This window comes from Dunckerocampus dactyliophorus, chromosome 13 (assembly GCF_027744805.1).
Source record: "Dunckerocampus dactyliophorus isolate RoL2022-P2 chromosome 13, RoL_Ddac_1.1, whole genome shotgun sequence".
Classification (NCBI taxonomy): domain Eukaryota; kingdom Metazoa; phylum Chordata; class Actinopteri; order Syngnathiformes; family Syngnathidae; genus Dunckerocampus; species Dunckerocampus dactyliophorus.
The window spans coordinates 12,389,619-12,411,000 of record NC_072831.1 but is presented as its reverse complement, the minus strand read 5'-3'; the positions used below and the strand labels follow the sequence as shown (position 1 = coordinate 12,411,000).

Here is a 21,382-nt window from a genome sequence, read left to right as displayed (position 1 = left end):
GCTTGTTTGCTATAAATTGCTTGCTCAAATTTTTTTTGTCCCACTCCCATTTCTTCTTTTTGCATTTTGAAGCTCTCTTTAAGATCCAACAGTGCAAAATGTAAAAGGCTGCAGTTTTTCAACCACTATACTTAATTTTGATCAGGAGTGTACTGTATACCCAAACTCACCAGAAAGTGATCAGACTTTCACAACAAAGTATCAGCGCTAGGACTAGGATAGGGTGCAGGTACTTCGTATGCAGATAAAAGCTAAGCACTCAAATTTGTTTCAGGTAAATAAATAAATAAATTGAACTACAGAGTATCTGAAAACAAAAGTGATTTTTATCTTCTTCTTCATGTTATCCTGTTAATGAGCAATCTGTATTAACATTTATCCATCTATTTTCTATGCCGCTTATCCACACGTGGGGGTATGCTGGACTTCAGGTACACCCTGGACTGGTCACCACCCAATCGCAGGGCACATATAGACAAACAATCATTCAGGCTCACATTCAAATAGGTCAAAATAGGTCAAATCTCTTCATGCTAATTTCTCACGAATGAATCAGTTCTAAGAGAACCACAGTGTGTTTAATCGCGCCCCTCCCCCTGATCAGTGTGGACACAGCGACGCCTCCACACATCTTGACCAATGACATTCGCCTTTAACATAAAAAAGACAAGGAAAAAAGCTCCCAATTGGCTCCCAATGACGCGACCCGGCTCCTGTCGTTCATTTCAAAGAGCCGGCTCATAGAGCCGATTCGTTCGCGACCGACACATCGCTACCATACATGACATAACCAGGAAAGCAAGTTGGTCCAACTACATTGCTAGCTAGCTGAAATTGTGTATCCGTGTTGAATGACCCACTAATTATTTTTGCTCATCTAAAAAGTCCATTTTGCTCATCTAAAAAGTCCAGAGAAGTTGTAATTTTGTAACAGTGAGCACTTTTACATGTCTTTGTTCATTTTTTTTTTTAAGTAAAATGGGCTCTAGTGGGGAAGACCAACATCTTGAAGTAACCGTGCAGCATGAGTCCACCCAGTACACAGTCAGCTATTCTCGTGGAGAGAAAAAGGCGAGTCTTTCCTGAACTTTGTGTCATTGTGTTATTCATCTCAATACAAGCCTTTTTTTTTTGTCATTTCCAGGCAGATTACCCGAAAAAGGAAGAGTTCACCAAAAAGAGGTATGGCCTTCACAGTTTCCACGAGTGCACTGTGTCACATTGTTGACATTGTTTGAATAATGCTCTCGTTTCAGCACTCCAGGCAGAGTAAAGCGAGTTGTGTCATATAAGAGGAAGACGCGTCATGTGACGGTGGCTCGGAAGAAGCCGTCTGGCTCAGGCAGGACACATGACGCAGCAAACAAGGAGAATAAAATGACAACAGACATTCAGCAGGAGATGTTTGATATGGACCCTCGGCAGTTGACAACAAATGTAAACAGTGACCGCAATACAGAGAAGACTGGCTTTGAGGATGCTGACTTCTTAAAACTTACTGAGGTCAGAAATACCACTAAAGTGATATCATTCTTGTCAATTATTCGGACTTACTGCAAACTTTAATGTTTTCCAGCCTACAAGTGATCATGTCACAATAACTGAGGTGCTCCTTGGAAGAAACCTGAGAGTCAAAGTGGCCTTAACACTGTGGCAGAGACATTTTGGAGAGATGCTAACGTACCTCCTGAGGTATTTTATCTTTTCTTTTATCACAAGCCTACCAGACAGTATGGTGTAGATAAAGCCCTGCTCTTTTCATCGCTGCTACACAGAATCCAAGATACTGGTGTTTTTGTCGACATTCTCCCTCTAATAAGCAAAAGGTAAACACATGACTAACCTGGAGAAGTGACTGCACGTTAAGTAAATGTTATTTTAGTAAAATTTTCTTTGCAGCCTGGAGGACGAATCTTCCAGCATTACCATCGGCTGTTGTGTGGACCTGTTCCCCTTGGTTCAGAATGTCCTCATCAGGCCATATGAAGAGTAAGTTGTCCTCTTTAATCAATTGCGTAATTGCAAAGTGAATGTAGGTTTTTGTCTTTTGATAATGCAGGTATGTCATTGTTGGTTTGATGTGGCTCAATTCTGTTTTGAAACGCTGGTGGCAACAGCTTAAAGCAAGTGGCTACACTGGATCGACTGAACTTCCTTTTGATAGGTACTCTTATTTTATTTTGGCCTCTGTCTTGTAAAGGTGATTTACGCAGTAAACCTAAGCGAAGGGACATCATTATTTGGGTGTGGAATGCTTTTTACAGTAGCAACGAGAATAGCACGAAGGGTGCGTTTACACGTGTCATTTTTGGAGAGCGCCTGAGAGACGCATCTTGGTCCGCTTGCAAGTGGACTTTAGTGTTGAGTGAGGCAAGTGTGAACGCCGACCGCACCAATGAACAAAAACGCTGGATATGATGTCACCAAATGTGTGCAAAATATAACTAAAAAAAAAGAATTAAATGTAAGCGTCAAAACGTAAATGGGCCATTCCACCGAATCACTGCCATTTGTGTCACCAGGAATAAAGCAAAATATAAAATTAACTGTGAAATACTTTCTTTTTGGTAAGAAAGTGTCTTACACATTGATCCGATTATTCAATAAATCCAATCTAAAACCTTTATGTAATGTAATGTGCCTATAGTGCAGACATACTATTAGCACAAATGTCATGTAGCTGTTATGTAAATTTTCCCGCTGTGGGATAAATAAAGTACAAATACAATGTATTTGTTAATTCTATGCTAAAAACTCCCCCACTCAAATGAGTCATCTTGTACAAAAATTAGGGATGTCCCCGATATTGGCATAAAAATGTAATATCTGTCAATATCTGTATTGTTTTTTTCCTCTATAATGAAAGCCGATATACACCATTGCTGAATTTGCTGCTATGGTGCCTTGTGGAGTTAATACTTTACACCAAGAGATGGCAGACATCTCTGTAACTTCAATCTGAGCGGAATTTGTGGGAGTGTTTCTGTGCAGAGTTTGGGAGTTTGTGGACTTTGTGGACTTGCGGCGGGGAATCTGCTCGAGCCAATGATTTGCTTGGTCGTGTTCGGGGTGGCAGGGCGTGGTGGGCTGTCGGGGCGGGGAGGTGGCGGCGGGCGGACGTGGTGCTGGACTTTTCGGCGGAGGGTGCGCGGCTGCCGGATTTCTTGGGCGTTTGCTTGTCCAGTGTTGTTTGCGACCACGTCTAGAAGCTAACTGCTGATGCTGTATCCACTGGCTTCACAGCAATGTGTGTTGAGATGGATGGATGGATGGATAGATAGCTCTGCAAAAATGTCATAATGAACTTAACCACTTAATACACAAAATAAAAACAACCAAGGCAAGACATTAGAGATTAGAAAAATAAGAACATAGAATAAGAATAAATAAATACAAAACAGATCATGTCAAATTGGTAGTGAAATAATCCATCCATCCATTTTCTATACCGCTTCTCCTCTTTAGGGTCGCGGGGGCATGCTGGAGCCTATCCCAGCTGACTTCGGGCAACAGGCGGGGTACACCCTGGACTGGTCGCCAGTCAATCACAGGGCACATATAGACAAACAACCATTCACATTCACATTCATACCTATGGACAATTTAGAGTCACCAATTAAGCTAACATGCATGTTTGTTTTTTGGAATGTGGGAGGAAGCCGGAGTACAAAACCCACACACGCACGGGAGAACATGCAAACTCCAAACAGAAATGCCCAAGGGAGAATCGAACCCAGGTCTTCCCGATCTCCAGACTGTTACTGTGTTGGCCAACATGCTAACCTCTAGACCACCGTGCTAGACCACTGAAATAATACATAATAAATAATAATACATAATAATAATACGTAATGAGTCCAGTCCTGTCCAGTCCAGTCCTTCCACGGCAGGAGAGATGTGATGTTACACATATCAGTATCAGAATCAAAAATTGAGAGCTGGACAATATCGGCATATCGGATATCGGCAAAAAAAAGCCAATATCGGACATCCCTAACAAAAATGTGATCAAGTTCCCTGACATGGGCCAAAAAACATTTTGAGTAGTTTAATAATGTGTATTATCAGATTTAGAGTTGAAAAAAAACAGAAATTGATGGCACCGATTGGGTGGACTAAATACAGAAGTCAAAGGGGTTGCGCTGCTGGTAAGAAACGTCTTCTTGCAGCAGATCTCCAGGAACGTTTTTGACGTCTTTGTGCAAGTTACACCCTCTTTGTTACATTTCAGCTGGTAAAATGTCAGGTGGTAAAAATTACACCATAGAAACAAAAGTCCTATGATCGTATTCATACAATCGCTACTTCCTGGTTAATGGAGGATGATATGAGATATTCCGAATGGACAATGGCATTTTGATTGAAAGGACACAAAAGATCCAGATCTGCACCAAAACATAATGGACCGCAACCTGTCTAAAACGTGCCTATGGCACTGAATCCACCGCAATTGGACAGTTCAGGTTGTCTTAGAAAATGTTTCGCCTCTCATCTGAACAGGCTTCATCACTTCATCAGTTCGTGCTCAAAGAATAGATAGGACAGTCAATCTCTTAAGACTGAAACATGGAAAATAGGACCTAATTTACAAATACGTAGATTAAATTAAATACAAAAGATTCACACTGAAAAATAATCTAGAACCAAAAAGAATCTCGTGCTTCTGGGTTTGAATCTGGAGTTTATAAGCTATATTTCATCTGTTGCAGAAACTTTCAGGTCTTCAATCAGCAGTTGCTGGAGTTATGGCATCAGGAGCCTCAACTAAAGTCTTTTCCTGGAGCTGCTGGGGAACTGGCAAAGGTCAGTGATGATGCATTTATGACAATTTTAGAATTTTACCTAAAGGTAAACATTATTTTCCTTACAGGCCATTGATTCCTTCCTGTCTCAACTTACTTGACATCCATTGAGAGTGAGGAAACAGAAACAGAAATCCGTACTTTAAGGTTCTGACATTGTGCAGTTTAATTTGATAATGAGAAAAAAAAAGTGTTATGATTGATTCAAGTTATGGCCAATAAGAATACATTTTTTACAGTGTTATGTAATTGTAAAGGTGCCCTGCAGTAAACATTAAAATTATTTACTTCTTTTTTAGGAGACAGAAGGTCTGGTGATTTATTTTGTATTTCACCTGGAATACATGTGAGCTGGACCTTTAGCTGACCCGCCAACATGTACTCATTTTTCATCCACAGCATGCATTTTGACCCTAAAATATGCTTGTACACTTCGCTGCTCTCGAGGTATGCATTTTATTCCTTTTTGCAGGTTTCGGTTTCAATGTAAGTCTCTGCGCGCAGTGTGAAGTGCACCTACAAAAAAATACTTGAGCTGCAGGGACAGGGACCCGTAAGTCTGGGATTGGTCAGTGTGTTGTACATTATTTCCTGTCTGTATACGACTGCTTCAGAGGGCATATAGCCCAGCACCGCGAACACGCCCTTCTCTCGTTCATTACCGTTGTCCTCTCCCTATGAAGGAAGCTAATAAGCTAAATAGTCGACAAGAGTTGTAGTTGCTCTATGGACGTCACGTCACACGCTTAACCCTGACAAAGAGCTATAAAAACAGGGGTGTCCCATTGACCCGTGGCACATTGTAGGAATAAAGTGAAACAAAAATAATCAGCAAAAATTAGGAAACTACAGCAAAGGCGCCATGTAACGAGAAAAAGCTGAAATGTTGATATTAATAACTAATAATAACACAAAACTTTGTCTTTTTGTCTTTTTGGCCTTTTTACATAGTAAAAAAATACATTAAAATAGTATGTTCACAACATAATTTTTTCAAGGTTGTCAAGTGTGTTTTAGTCATTATTAGCAGCTGAACCTTTATGGATCAATCTCAGCCGGACTTCAGTCTTACTGCCTCTCGAGGAGATTTGAGTTAGGCACAGATATGAGTTGACTCATCTCACCACTCACATGTGATTTTATCTGACTTGACACAGATAAGGGGAAGGTTTGGCGTCTGCCGTTGTGATGTTAAGCTGAGGCTGAAGTCCAGCTGAAATTGAAAGGGACGCGCATGTCAAAGAACAGCCTCGTTGTTCTGTACGACTAGCGGAACTTTTTATTTGTGCTTGATTAAATCTTCAGCGTGGGAGAAGATTAGGTGAGATTTCTACAGTGTAATCCTTCTGGTGACCCAAGTAGAGGTAAGACCTTTTTTGCTGTGGGCCTGGGTTGGAGTTCTACTTACTGTACACTGGATGCATCTTAAACCTCTTTGCAGGACAAGGATGATATTTAAATTCTGGCTTGCGCGAGTCGTGCTTCTGCTCAAGCTGAGTCTATATGGAGTCAACATGGAGCACCTCCAAGCAGAGAACCTGCATCTCCTACCCCCAGATCAGCACAATGTAGTCCTGAACAAGGGAATGACAGGTATGTTCATGCGCAGGACTTTAACGTGCTCCTTTAAGTAGCATTGCAGGGTCATAGGTGAGTACAACCCAAATGTTATTGAAGCATATACAGTGTAAGCCAAAGGACAGGTCACCCGGTCATATACAATACATGTATATATTTCCATTTAACAACAGTGTGAAGTACTTCTTGTACAGATTTTTCCTTCCCTATGATTTGCTTTTAAATGCTTTATTAGTGTGTCTCTATCAGTTACATCAGCTCTGATATGTGTGATGGTCAAATTCCACTGTTTGGGCCCTAAATGACTTTACTGACTCATGAATGCCTATGACATCATTTGTGTATCTTGGTAAGTTGTTGTAATACTGGCGGCTGATCAAGGTTTTACTTTGTTTTCCTAAAAGATATTTTGCCAAATCATCCTTTTGCAAAAGAGTTGTTTCAGCCGTTGTTTTAGTCCTGCCAAGTTTAAAAGAGGTGACTGCACGAAGTGTTAACTATGGCCACTTAAAAACAATGATCCAATGCTGGGCTATGTCCACATTATCTTTGTATTTAATATGTATCAATACACCAAATTATGGTATTCCCATCTGACACTGTTGGTCCACTACCATCAAACATGATAAATATCTATTATATTTCACATGGGAAGTGCACAAATAGAAACTAAGAAATAAGTACATGGACAAAATGGAAAAATTGTAGTAACTTTAAAGCATACCTTAAATGTTCCAATTAATGCCTCTATTGAATTATTGACCGGGTCAGTCATTCTAATTAACATCAGGGCCAGAAAACATTGGCATTAACAGCTGTAGCTGTAGGCATCCTCCCGATGTAGTTTTTAACTCCATAAGATGGCAGTAGCTGCATTAGAAGTATCTTGAGTGGTCAGCATCCAGCAGCTTCATCTACCTCTGCATGCGCTTTAAAATGTTGGTTGCACTACTCAGCTGTCGATGTGAAATGTGTGTCAAACTTGACCTACTATTGTCTACAATAAAGTCAGTCATGGTATTAATGCTTGCTGAGCAATTTGCCCCTTACCTCGATTACAACACTGGTTCTGTTGTAATAATTACCATGTGGTCAAAAAGGTCCGTGTTTTCCTTTCCACTTTCTCATGCACTGTAAATCATTATTAAATTACAAAATGAAGATGTTAGACATGAGTTCTCAAATTTTTCAGAAATGACATGCTCTCAGTGGTCATTTTTTTTTACTGTATGTGTGCTATGTTCAGTGGATAAAACACAATGTAAGGAATTAAGAGCCACTGTATGTTTGTCCCCACAGTGCTGCCAAGAGACTGTCATAAAATGCTTGTGACCTCTTCAGGTCATGCAAGAGATGGGGTCTACTTAATCCAACCTGGGGACAGCCCTATTGTGGTCTACTGTGCCATGCAGGAGGGAGGCTGGACCATTGTGCAGCACATCACCGTAAACAGCAGTGTCAATTTTGACCGCCTCTGGGCTGACTACAAATACGGCTTTGGGGAAGTCACAGGAGATCACTGGCTCGGAAACGAATACCTTCATCAGCTCACAGGAGGCCCAGGGCACTACACACTGGGAGTTAAACTAGTGGACCGAGACGCTGTCACAAAGATGGGAGAGTACGACCCTTTTGTGGTGGAGGATGAATCATCGGCATACAGGCTGAGGCTCGGGTTGTTCCAGGGCACAGCTGTGGATGCCCTCACCCAGGACACGGAGAACTACCTGCACGACAACCAGAAATTCACCACTCGGGACAGAGACAATGATAACTACTTCCAGAATTGTGCCAAGCTGGAGTTCCAGGGGGTGGCTGGAGGGGGTTGGTGGTACGACGCATGCGCGGGTGCCAATTTGAACCGCAGGAATGTCATCTACTGGCAAAAGGACTGCAACAAGGAGCGACTGTGCAAGTATGCATGGATGATGGTGAGACCATCAGACACTGTTAAAGTCATTCACAGTGGAGACTGCAAAAGGGATGAGCTATGAGGACATTTTCAGCAACAATCACGGATAAACGATTAACGTCTAATTGTGAAATGCATTCAATCAGCCACATTTATTTAAAAATGGTTGCACAGAATAAAAAAATACTGAAAAATGACAACAAAAAAAAGTCACTATATAAAATGTTTTCCTTGTACTGTATGTAATGTCAATAAGCATTTTACCAAACGAAAATTGTACAAAAAAAAACGTTTATCATAGTACATTCTTGGGACTTGATGATGATGAATGCATAGAAAACTTATATTATTTCTGTCTTTTTAGTGCTATGATAAATATGCTGAAGCTTGCTGAAACAGCAGTTTTCAAAGTGTGAGGCTAGCCTCCCCTGGGGGACGCCAGAGGACTGTCAGACACACAGCAGCTTGACAAAAATAATTCTTATTTTGGTGTTGTTGTTGAATTTGCTTTTAATGTGAGAAGATATTTTATCATCATTTAATGGACAAGTGGACAAAACAGAATGTTAACAAAAACAATTCTAGAACATTTACAGTGTGTACCATATAAAGAGGAATATTGTAGGCGATCCAGCCGTTTCACACGTTGAAAACCCCTGGACTAAACAAGGTGTGCTCTGTACTGCTCCACTTACAGGCACTCACGTGACTTAATAAACCTGTCTTGTATTTGGTTTGGCGAACAAATGAATGTGTATTTGGAAAGTTTCACCAGTTGGACTTCCTTCATTCATTGTAATTCTTGTAACATGTAAAATCTTTGCTTTCCAATGCAAAGCTTGAACACTTTTCTCAATTTTTTCCTATAGAGTGGTCTCAGTTAAAAAGAAAGAAGTACTTCCATTGAACAGCAACAATATGTAAGAGTGCAATGATATTTAGAATCGCATGAATGGTAATGGAAAAGGTATGACACGGGATGAGGCTTTGATTTTTTTGAAATTACAGTCCTGACTAAGCAAGCAGGTTGTGGCATTAGGACCCATGCCCAGCCATCATACTTCAAGGTCCCATATTATGGTATTTTTCAACAATTTTAAATAAATGTCTGAGGTCCCGCAGTTGTGTATTGGAAGTGTTTACTGGAATTTAGACAGTTTAAAAGTGTTTTTAGGAAGCCCTCCTGGAAATCTGTAATTTTGTGTGTCTGTAGCTTTAATGCTAATGTGCGATGTTTCTCCATGCCTGTCTCAGACAGTGTGTGGCTCCAAGAAGCACTATTGGGCACTTTATCCACTTTTTTTTTCCTGTATTTATTTTAAGATGTGTAGTGAAGCCCGCTTCTTTTTTTCTTTTTTTTAACATAATAGTCCTCCGTGAAGTGGTGGGTGTATACATGGGGCGGCCTCCTCTAGCTAGGGGCAGGTCAGAAGCGGTATTACGCCCATGAAGAAAGTTTTTCCATCATGACGTCATGAAAATACGCAACCGAAAAAAGAGACAATTTTAACTCTCAAAAGTGGAGCAGTGAGGAAGATAACTGATTTTTCCCATGTTTGGTGCTCAGAAACTGGCTTTAGGGACATATTGCTGTTATCACAACAGTAAAAAGTAGATTTTGCACAATATAGGACCATTAAAGGCTAAAACACAGTGTGCGGACAGTAGAATTTGTTTAATGCAAGTAATCACATGTGAAATCATCTAGATTTCATAACAAATTATGCACCTGGAATATAAATACAGTCCAGTGTGGAATAATGTTTCCTGTTCATGGCGTTTTCTGCATGCAGGAATCAACTTTCTAATTTTAACATGTTTTAAAGCTAAATACGACCATACAAAAAAGTGGAACAGGATATCATGGTTGAGCAGAAATGGGCATACAGTACAGTATCTGCAGAATATTTACACTTTTTGATATAGTTCAAGTAAGTTTTGTGCCGACCATTGGATTTTGTCCATACCAGTAGAGTTTCTCCTCAACCCTTTTCTTCTTCCACTGGCAGAGTAAAAGCATGCGGAAGGTCTTTTGAAAAGTCTTGTTACAGAGAGCGTAGCACATGGGATTGACGGTGCTGTTAACGTAGCACAGCCAGTAGCCGAGGTGCCACAGGGAGAGCGGGATGCAGTCCGAGCAGAAGGTAGAAATGAGCACCATGATGTTATAGGGCGTCCACGTCAGGATGAAGGCCAGCAATATAGCGCTAAGGGTCTGAGCTGCCTTCTTCTCTTTGATCAGCACCATCCTCTTCCTCTTAGTCATGTGGCTCTTCAGTGTAGCATCCATGGGCTTGGACATCGATGGAGCGTTCATGGACTCTGCTGAGGAGAATGCAGTTTTGGTGTCGCCGTTTTTGCTCTGATGCGCCACCAGAATATCTTTGGCGGCAGGCTTGAACTTGTACGACACACATTTGCTGCTCCTCTGGGAGTTGCTTTTGGGCGGCGTTTGGAAGAAGCTGTCCTCGTCGTAGCTGCTGAGCTGCTCGCTCCCTGCTGCACTTTTGCTGCCCTCGCAGACCTGGTTCCCGAACGGAGGCCGCAGGGTCCCAGGAGACACAGACCTGTCTTCGTCTTCTGAGGAAGCATAGCTGTTGTAGGTGGTAAGCTGACCAGCTTTGGACCACTCCTCATTGATGGAGGCTGTGGACTTGGCAGCATTGCTCCTGCTTGAGGAAGACCATGAGGCTTGATTGCGGTCATGCGATGTAGAGCTGAGTTTACAGCTAAAACATGAGCGGATAATTCGAGGCTGGTTGGCGTCAGGCTCTGTGGTCTGATTTGCTCCCTGAAGCTCTGCTAAATCTTTGGTCCTTTTTTCTGTCTCTTTGTAGATCCGACAGTAGAGGATGGTCATGACTGACACAGGGATGTAAAAAGCTGCTATAGCTGTCCCAAAGGTTATTATGGGCTCCGAGAAAAACTGAATCTGGCATTGTCTCTCAGGGACGGTTCTTTTTCCCACAAAGTATTGCCAGCATAGAATAGGCGGCGCCCACAAAACAAGAGACACCAGCCAGGCCAAACCTATCATGATGCCAGCCCGTTTAGGAGTCCGTTTGGCTCTGTAGGTCAGAGGCCTGGTGATGGAGAAGTATCTGTCAAAACTGATCACCAGCAAGTTCATGACTGAAGCATTACTGGCCACATAGTCTACAGCCAACCACAAGTCACAGGAGAGGTTTCCTAAGGCCCAGTAACCCATCAGAATGTAGGAGGTGTACAAGTTCATGGAGAAGACGCCAATGATGAGGTCTGCAGCCGCCAGACTAAGCAAGTAGTAATTGTTCACAGTTTTCAGTTGGCTGTTGACTTTAAAAGAGAGCATCACCAGGACATTGCCCACTATGGTGATAAGGCTGACTATGGCAGACACGGTTGCTATGGTGATCACCTCCCAAAGACTATGAGTGACCAGTTGGATGTCCTTGGTACTGGTGTTTACTGTGGCATTTAGTGCACACTCCTCATCCATGGTCCTGTTCTTAGTGACGTCCCACCATTGCACAACACATTGGCTGTAAAGATAAAGAAGAAATAATCAGATTACTGTGGGAAGTCCCTTTAATATCCACTATATGGTATCCTTTCACCGCGGAAGTGTAGACGTTAGCTGCTGCTAACACTTTTATAACAGTTATAAAGTATTATGCAGGAAGTCTACCTGCCTTCTGTAAGCCCACTCACCACTTTTTATTACAGTTTTTCACAACATAAAAGAGCAAGTACATTCGTCCCTTGTTTATTGTGGTTAATTGGTTCAGGACCCAATCCTCAAAGTGGGATTCAATATTAATAAATGGAATACTTTCATGGATAGAGCATAAAAAACCTGTTTATGACTTTCTAAATATGTTTTTTTTACCATTATTGTAACCCTACAGACATGCAATAACACCCCTATAGTCACCTTTACACTCCTATTATTCTAATGTTTGTATTATTCTTGCGCTAATGCGCAGGCTACGGGATCACTACAGAGATGGCCACGGCTTTAAAGAAAAACTACACTTTTTTCTGAATTTTGCTCACCATCCACAATCCTTATGTGAGACATGAACACATATGTTTTTCTCTTTTCTCTGCATTCTAAAAGATATAAAAACAGATAAACAGAGACAGCTCATTGCTGCATGTATGGGAACCACTTATTCTGCCTATAAAGCCTTGTGAAAAAACTTGCAAACAACGCCCCATTTACATATAATGTGACATGCATATAACCAAGCCACAGCGATATTGTTATTATTATTATTAACAATGTTACACCGATCCAACTACATTACTAGCATATTGACACTTAGCCAGAACACACTGGCTAGCTACTAGCCAGCTAGCGACTATGCTTCTCACAGTCTTGCCCGCAGCGTGTCAGCTTCTCGCTTACAACGCCTTAGACCACTACAGAAAAGGTAAAACTACGTATTTGAGCGGACACCACTGTTGCTGTGTTTTTATTTCTGAGTTTGGAAAAGTTAACGCTAGGTGGAGGCATTTGTTTCGATATTGCTATGTGAAATCAATGCGTCGAGGAAGGAAGTTCCGGTAATGCTTACAATGGCCAAAATACGCAAAATACCGTAAGTACTACATGTTATTATGAATGTACCTGTTACTACATGGTTACAGCATGGATATAAAACCATAAAACCTTGTTGGAGGTTATTGGAGGTGTTTTAATAGAGTCTTTGTAGGCGGCACAGGTGCATCCTATTCGGTACAGTAATGAGCTGTCTCTTTTTATCTGTTTTTAATATCTTTAGACTGTACAGAAAATCACACGGCTCAGTTTACGATCGGACATTGTTTCAATAGACTGACTGACTGTGTTTATGCATTCCAAACTTACCCAGGCGGAGGGAAAAGTAGTTCCCACTAACCGCATATCATTTAGAAAAGATCTCACTCATTATTTACTTTCCACTGTGTTCCTGTTAATGATATACATTACCTATTTTATTGCCGATTTTATAGCATGAAAATCTGGTATCGGCAGTACCGATATTTCAGTATCGATCCACACGTCACTAATGAGCTACACTCTTGTATACACGGTCTGTGGTAATGTTAACTGTAGCAGATGGTCCTGAGCAACATCAAATCCGGTATTTATGGTAATTTTCTTCCCAATACGATAATTTTAAGATTCTGGTACCATAAGTGGTCATTTCCCATCTGACAACTACAGATAGAGACACACGTATTGGAGAATATATTGACGAACTGTGCTTTGTTCATGAAACAGCTTTCGTGAAGCGGCAAGAGCAGAGAAGCAGTGACCACGAGGTGTCGCCGATACCTGCCTGAATTTGACTCAATATGGGATCCGAAAGGAAATCAGTGGTACTGCACATCACTTGTCAAAAGGGGAAATCTGGTGAAAGTTCTCTACACAGCTGTTCACCAGATTTAGGAATCACATAAAAATGAAAGCAGGCATAACTTAAAAACACACCAACCTCATGAACAAGTACAATTGTTTAAACATACACATACGTCTGAAAAGCTGCAAATGTAAGATACGGTCCCTGTAAAATACTCCCAAAGCATAAATGTAGCCATTTAAATCTCAATACCATCTACCACCAGCAGAGGGCAACCTCAAACCTTTACAGGTGCCGTTTCACATTTATCATAGTTGAAGGTCAGCTCATGCAATTAAAGTTTGCCCTCCAAAAACCCCAGTAATCAGATTATTATTAATGTTGTATGCTGTCTGCATTTGCATATTTGAATCTCCACTAGGTTTACAGACCTATATCTTTTCCCCTCTTTGCCATAAGATTAATATTTGTGTCAGCGTTCCAGCAGAGAGGCCAGCCTTTAATAACTCACACCCTGAGGCTGTCATATGGCATCTGTTTCATTTGGGAACCAAAAGGTGAACATTCTGTCGTGTACCTTGCTTTGATTTTAATGTTTTATTATCATCTCTAGTGTGACCTCCAAAGCGATGAAATATTTCTCTTGCATTGTAGACGCATTCCTAAAAAAATGAAAGAAAGTGACATGAATCTTTTGGCAAAAAAGGCAGACTTCTTCAGCTTCAAATGCCCCTGTCCAAAGAGCCCTGCTCCTTTGTCTTGTCTCACATAGTTTATTTTATTATTTAAGAGGGGACCCTCCTGTTTGGGGGATCTGTCCCAATGCATTGCTCTAGCCATAACATTCCTACCTGACAAATGACTTCCTCGTGCATCAGCATTCTTTTGACAGCTCCAGCAGCTGCCTTAGGCTCACACAAATAACATTCCAATCACTGGAGGGTTCCTCCAGTAGGAAGTGGAATGTCCTTCACATTGTTGTACAACATTTCACATCACATTGCTCCGATCGCTCATCATTAGACTGCTTTTTCCCCGGAGAAATTAAACTTTATATGAGAAAAAGTTCTATTCGTATGTGATGTTATTGGAGTTTTAGTGTAAGTCAGAACTTATACCTAAATTAACTCCTCAGTCACTCACACTTACACAGAAGGACAAAATAATACATTAATAAAAATATCAACTACCAGAATTAAAAGAAACAGCAATAAAAAGAGAAGTCCTTACTTTTATCCCCGTTTTATCCCTTTCTACCTTTTAAAAAATATTGACCCAGGCTAGTCTGGAAGGATAACCTCCTCTTCTCCCCCCACATTGCTTTGTAACAGCGCACGCAATTCATGACTAATGAATCAATGAACAATCAATAATATTTATCCTTAATGATGGGTGCGACAGTCAGTTGTGACCAAAAGAGTGGTCAATACTGGTGGGCGTGTCTTCTCTCTCAGAGCTTTTAATGATGTTCATTTTCACTTCCATGGCGATGGCGTTCCTTTTCTTTGGCGCACTGCCACTTGGGAGTCATGAAGTATAAAAAGTTAACTAATATGTGATGTTATTACTCATCAGTGTGGCTGCACAGGCAGACCCTGTATTCTTCCACCAGCGTGCGCTGTAATTAGTTCACGAGCGAGTCTCGTGTTTGCAAACAAAAACTACGTTTTTAATGGATTTATTGCAGTGTGTTCGGAACCACGAAATGTTGCAACACGGAACGTCGTAAACCGGAGGCCACCCGTAGTTTGGAGTGATGTGGCACTGCACTGCATTATACTGAGAGCTGTCTAAGTCAGGCAACTGGAGTGTTTTTTCTCCTGATGACAGCCAATACATAACACTATTAATGTAAATCACCTCATTTCCCAAATGAAAGAACACATCGTGAGAAGTAATCTGCTCATAATAATGGCACTCAAACGTAATAATGTCAATCGCATGGCTTTTTAATTTAGATAATAGCGTGCGCATAATCCCACACACTGGTGCTTGAGGAAAGATATATGATCCGGTACAGTCAAATCCAATCCCTAATAATTGCATACGAGGGAGTGTAATCAGAATTAGTAATGAGTTTTGTGAGACTGATTGTTTTTGCGTTGGTTTGCCATGCTGCGTAGCTACAGTATATGCATCTGGTACAGTATATTTGGCTAAATGCGTCTTTTTCATGAATTCTTTGAGATATGAAGATTTGCCGCTAAAGGGATAGAGATGATTGGGTACACACTGCTATAGTGCCAGGTCCGATAGTTGCCAAGCCTACGTCAGCAATCATTTGCCACATATTGTGCCAACTCTCAGCCCATACTAGGCAGCTTTGATGCACTGAGTGAAAGAGCAGTTAGTTCCTGCTGCAGAAAGACGTCCGCTGAGGCGTTTCATGACTCAGTTTGGCATCATTTTGGGGACTTACAAATCCTCGCCTTGTGAATGAGTGATTTTGAGCACAGCCATGTGTGACGATGATGATGATGAGGCACCTCCTCCCTGCATATTGCTATTTTCAAAATCCAATAGTAGAAATTCACTGCATGGTCATAGTAGGAGTGTGCCTGCAAATACCTGATTTGTGCCTGGAGGTGATGGAAACTCGTTGCCAGGTGATATATGGAGCAGAGGACTATGAGGGATGTGTCACACAAGAAGAATTTTCCTCCTGTTGGGGAAGAGGAACTGCTGGTTAAAGTCTGTGGCATCGTCACTAGGATTATTGGACTGTGACGTCCCAAATTCTGGGCTCTGAAAGAGATCAAATATTTCTTACTCACTATGTGATTTGAAAGAATATATATTATGAAGGTAAACGCTGCAGCACCGTGTTTATTTACAGCCATTCTAGACATACGTTTATTCAAGCAGTTTTTTATTTTTATTTTAAAAAATATATTAGGCACAAACACATATAAGTTGACAGCATTCAGTGATATGCTTTTATTGAATCCGAAACTCAATTTCATATGCACAGCTAACATAAAATTGCAGCTTGCTATCCCTCACAGCAATGTAGAGCAGTGTTTGACATTTAGTATTTCACTTTTGCGATGTGTTGCTAGGCAGAATTTATAGGGCACAAACATTGGTGGCCCATAGCAGATGGTTTCTACCATCAGGAGTTTGTTGGTTTCGATTTTAAATTGAATGCCCTTTTGACGCAGCGTTGAGACCCGCACTGGAGCGCTCCAGTGGCTGGGTTTTGGGGCACTGGCCGGGTATCAAACCCTTGCTGACCACATGTACCACCACACTACCAGTGCTTGTGCCTCTAAGTACCATTAAAAACAAATTGAATCCAGCAGCTCACTATGCTTTGTCCTTGCTTACATGGGGGACAAGGAGGGATGGAAGGAACAAAGACAAGACATTGTAAAATGAGTCCAAAACTAGCACTTTTAGGGTTATATTTATTTTGTAATTGACAAATTAATATTAAAATTGTCTCTCATCACTGCTTCAGCTGGTGCCACACAGACCAACTGTGCCCCAGTGAAAAAAATGCCAGTGATTTCACTGACTATGCTGCATATATACGTTTTTCAGTGCTAATGTACAGTAGGATCCCGCTATTCACAGGCGTGACAATCCCAGGCCGTCCACGAATAGCAAATAAACGCGAGTAATTGAGTAATTGAGACGCAACAAGTTAAATCTGCGAAGTTGCCAACTTAATTTGTTTTTTCAATTATTATATGTACTAATGAGGAGAAGTGGTATAGAAAATGGATGGATGGATGGATGGATGTAAGGCTGTAAAGCCCCTCACCATACACTTTATACACTTTTCTCTGACAGGCAATAACATTTTCTCACATTTCTCTCTTGTTTTAACACTCTCAAAAAAGTTCAAACCCCTGTTTGAATTTTAATGATCAACCTACAAGGTTGGACACAAGAAATTATGTCACGGCGCAATGGCGAACGGAGCAGAAAGCAGGAAGAAGACAGCACACAATGTTGTTCTGTGTGCATCATGTGAACAAATAAGTAAGTTTGATGATTAGTTTGTGCATTAATAATGTTTAATCTCAAAGATTTTATTTATATTGGTGTTCCAATCCCCACATGGTGAAAACCTGTTCTGTGAATGGGGCTTTATTGTTGATTATATGTATTTTTGTACTTCAGATACTGCTTTATCGTGGTTGTTAAACTTTCCCCTTCAATTTGGTGATCAATAATTATGCAGATTTAAACCACAGCCATCGTCAGTGGACAGAAAATCAGTACTCCTGTGAAACTTTATCAAAATATAACTGTGCAAAATACACATTTTGACCCAGAATTACTTTTAAATTAATTCACCAATTAACTTTGTTCAATATTTGTAAAAGACATGTTGAATGATTACTTATCTATTTATTCGTTCTATATGCAGTTTTGACCCGAAATTGCTATAAAATTAATGCCAATTAATTGTATTCAATATATCCAGTTAATTAATATCAAAAGATGCGTGTTTTTTAAGTGTGCAGGAGTAGGGGGTACATGGCTTCAGGTCCAATGTCTGAAAGAAGTTTTTGAACCACTGGTCTACAGCCAATCAGGACGCAGAAAACAATGGGTGGTGCAGACAGACGGGAGAGGGAAGAGAGAGAGAGAGAGAGAGAAAGAGAGAGAGAGAGAGAGAGAGAGAGAGACACTCAACTTCCCACAATGCAATTCTTCTTAAAGGGCCAGACATTCATACTATGCTGTAATAAAAAAAAGAATCACTAAAAAGAAACAGAAAATCCGCAAAAGGTGAACCGCGATAGAGCGAAGGAACACTGTACTGCACATTTTAAGTGTTGTTATAAACTATTACCGACATAGGGTGAAAGACATGTTTTTTGCAGAAAGAGAGAGAAAGAAAAAGAAGAAAGAGAAAAATTATTTTAAAAAAATGTATAAATTGCCAATGCTGCCCTATGGCGGCCTGAGGCGGTGAAGTTAAACAGAAAGATGCGCCAGCATAGCTGAAATCATAAGCGTGGGCTCACTTTGGCTTTTATGGCGTGGATGAGACACTGGCTTTGCAGGATGTAAGGATCACGCAAATTCGACACACGGGCGGCACGATATGCACAGCCACTCGTTTGCCACCACATTCGCGGAGAAAACTGTGCCTAGTAAGATAAATGTTGATTTTTCTTAACAAATGCTAAATGTTGTGTTCTTCCATCAAGAGACATGTGTTTAGTTTACGTTGCTTATTGTCAATATTGTTGTGCTGCTCAAACGTATGTGGGTTATTGTCTTCACACCGATTACATCACTACTACTATACAACACCAAATATTTATTTGAGTTATGCTTCTGCTTTATAGATTCGATCTACTTGAGAGACATGAGATGTTGTGTTTTCTGAATGAGTTTAAAATAGTGTCAATGTTCGTCACACACCTAAAATAAAATGTTCGGAATCACAGGGTACCCCACGACATGGCTGGCAATAATGATAATATCTTGATACAATGATAGGGTGAAGCAAAGCCAAAAAATATATATTTCATAGCTTGTATTTTGCAGCCTCCAGCTGTGATAAGCGCCGGCTTACCCGTGACTCTAATGAGGGCAAGCGGTATAGAAAATGGGTGGATATTTTGCAGCATATTTTAACCAGAATACAATCAGCAATACTGCAAAAACAATGAGACTGTTTTACTGCAACATAACATTTAACAACATTTGATGTCTGACAAACAGTGACATTATTTTAAACTCATTCAGAAACGCACATCTCATCAAATCTATTAAGCAGACGCATAACACAAATAAGTCTTTGGTGTAGTATAGTAATAGTGATGTAATCACCGGAAACAGACAGAGAATGACCCAGATAAGGTTGAGCAGCATGAGCACAATGTTGACAATAAGCAACGTAAATTAAACACACGCCTCTTGATTGAATAACACAACATTTAGCATTTGAATAGAAAAATCAACATTTTCCGTACTAGGCACAGTTTTCTCTGCGAGCGTGGTGGCAAAAGAGGTGGCCTTGCATGTCTGTTGTGCTGCCCGTGTCCTATTTTCCTGATACAACCTTACATCCTGCAAAGTCCAGCGTTGTCCCATCCGTGTTATAAAAGCCAAAGTGAGTTCACACTTTTTATTTCAACTATGCTAGCACAACTTTCCATTGAACTTCACCGGCTGAGTCTGCCATAGGGTGGCATTTGTTTGTTTTTTCTTCCTCTGCTTGTTTTTCTACTTCTTCTGTGACTTCCGCACAATTTTTGTGCCACTCTCGCGAGGAGCTCCTCCTAGATGATGTAAAATGGTGACTCACTGAGGTGGAACAGTGGAAGACGTTTATGGTGGCTGTATTTTAATCTTTTTTTTAAATGCTACACGGTGTCGTTGCATTAAGCATCGCAGCAGTTGGATATATCAACTTTTCGTCACACCCCTAGTTTTACAGTTATGTTGCACTGAAAGAGTCTCATTGTTTTTGCAGAATTTCTGATTGTATTCTGGTTAAAATATGCTGCTAAATAATCTACCCATTTTCTATACCGCTTGTCCTCATTAGGGTCTTGGGTAAGATGGAGCGTATCCCAGCTGATGGCTGCAAAATATGACCTATGAAATTGTTTTGTTTTTGTTTTACCCTATCATCGTATCGCTATTATTGCTATTATGAGCCATGTATTGCGACTTGTATTTTATGGTGAGGTGTCCTGAGATTCGAAGCCCTAATAAAAATAGGAACAATCTTAAAATTATAATATTAAAATTCAAAAATTGTTGGTTTCACCAATGCAAGAAGAACAGATTCACCAATATGACATCTTGGCAGTATACTGTACACCTAAATATTGCATTAGCACCATATACATAAGTAATGGTTAATTTCCCTGTAGGCATCACATTGCTCCTGTGCTGCAGGTTTATGCACTCAGAGTCATGGTGAATAATCGCCGTGCTAATCAAATGTGTGTGGCATTTGTGCAACAAAGGACATACGATTAGAAAGTAAGACGAAGAAGAGATTAGAAAAAGTCAAGTCGGTGCAGTTAAAGGACACCATGTACGTGTGTGATGCACAAAGAAGCCCTGAGGTGTTTGGCACAGTTCTTATTGCATGCTGCAGCCAGCCCACTGACCCATGGTGAGCACTTGTGGACACACTATGTGACAATGTGGAATGGCACCTGAGAAATTCTTCTGTGCAATGTAGCGAGTGCTATGTCTTTATTTGAAGTAAGGTGTCGATTTGAAAGAAGGTCATCAAGGGTGGAGCTAGACATGCCGCTATTTGTTGATTGGTTGATGGGAAGTTGTTACAGTGGAATCTTGGTTAGTGTACACCTCTGTTAGTGTATTTTTTTTGGTTTACGTCCAAAATTTATACACAAATTTGTTTGTAACATATTTTTTTTTTATCACTAAACGTCCCTGTAGCTTGTTAGCATGACTGAACTGGGAACTTGTAGTAATTGTCCCCCAGCTCCGTTGCCCCGTCTATGCCATCATCAGCGGTTGACTCTTTCGTTCTTTGCTTATTTACAGTTACCCCGCAAGTCTCAGCGTTTCGTTTGATCCAAGTTGGAATGCCAGCATTTTGACAAAGGAGGTGAGAAACACTATTGAATTCAAGAAGTAACTCATAGCAAAACACAAAGATGGTGTTCGTGTGGATATCTCCTCCCTGCCTCATCTCCGTCTTGTGTCAACAATCAAGTCCTCAATCAATCAAGTGATGTGAAATGATCATTTATCACTTTCGTTCCTCATTTATATGCAGTTCAAATTGTTTTTTGCATGTAAAACTATAA

General features: G+C 40.7%; 3 protein-coding genes across 10 annotated transcripts in view; 2 read left to right on the top strand and 1 right to left on the bottom strand.

Moving 5' to 3' along the window:
- LOC129192702 (KATNB1-like protein 1) overlaps positions 1 to 5,017 on the top strand; it is a 45,162-nt gene extending 40,145 nt beyond the window's left edge. For 2 of the 4 annotated variants that reach the window (XM_054796986.1, XM_054796988.1), the window contains 9 exons: positions 975 to 1,071; positions 1,145 to 1,182; positions 1,257 to 1,503; positions 1,577 to 1,692; positions 1,776 to 1,826; positions 1,900 to 1,989; positions 2,060 to 2,164; positions 4,710 to 4,803; positions 4,871 to 5,017. In XM_054796986.1, coding sequence (XP_054652961.1) covers positions 979 to 1,071; positions 1,145 to 1,182; positions 1,257 to 1,503; positions 1,577 to 1,692; positions 1,776 to 1,826; positions 1,900 to 1,989; positions 2,060 to 2,164; positions 4,710 to 4,803; positions 4,871 to 4,903 — 867 coding nt within the window. In that variant the 5' untranslated portion in view covers positions 975 to 978 and the 3' untranslated portion in view covers positions 4,904 to 5,017. Of the gene's footprint in view, positions 1 to 226; positions 1,072 to 1,144; positions 1,183 to 1,256; positions 1,504 to 1,576; positions 1,693 to 1,775; positions 1,827 to 1,899; positions 1,990 to 2,059; positions 2,165 to 4,709; positions 4,804 to 4,870 lie in introns of those variants that run through there. The other 2 variants (XM_054796989.1, XM_054796990.1) reach the window with 2 other exon arrangements.
- A 1,030-nt stretch (positions 5,018 to 6,047) lies between these two features.
- Positions 6,048 to 9,399, top strand: zgc:194887 (uncharacterized protein LOC571819 homolog). Of its 2 annotated transcripts, XM_054796985.1 has the most exons (3): positions 6,048 to 6,166; positions 6,244 to 6,395; positions 7,680 to 9,399. In XM_054796985.1, the coding sequence occupies exons 2-3, from the start codon at positions 6,251 to 6,253 to the stop codon at positions 8,372 to 8,374; spliced, it is 840 nt and encodes a 279-aa protein (XP_054652960.1). In that variant the 5' UTR covers positions 6,048 to 6,166; positions 6,244 to 6,250; the 3' UTR covers positions 8,375 to 9,399. The 2 variants fall into 2 exon arrangements, with proteins under 2 accessions (XP_054652960.1, XP_054652959.1); XM_054796984.1 differs by lacking the exon at positions 6,048 to 6,166 and having other exon boundaries at positions 6,217 to 6,395.
- A 112-nt stretch (positions 9,400 to 9,511) lies between these two features.
- chrm5a (cholinergic receptor, muscarinic 5a) overlaps positions 9,512 to 21,382 on the bottom strand; it is a 28,600-nt gene continuing 16,729 nt past the window's right edge. For 3 of the 4 annotated variants that reach the window (XM_054796981.1, XM_054796982.1, XM_054796980.1), the window contains 2 exons: positions 16,188 to 16,281; positions 9,512 to 11,813 (listed from right to left, as the gene is read on the bottom strand). In XM_054796981.1, the coding sequence (XP_054652956.1) occupies positions 10,220 to 11,770 (1,551 nt within the window). In that variant the 5' untranslated portion in view covers positions 11,771 to 11,813; positions 16,188 to 16,281 and the 3' untranslated portion in view covers positions 9,512 to 10,219. The remainder of the gene's footprint in view (positions 11,814 to 16,187; positions 16,282 to 21,382) is intronic. The other variant, XM_054796983.1, reaches the window with a different exon arrangement.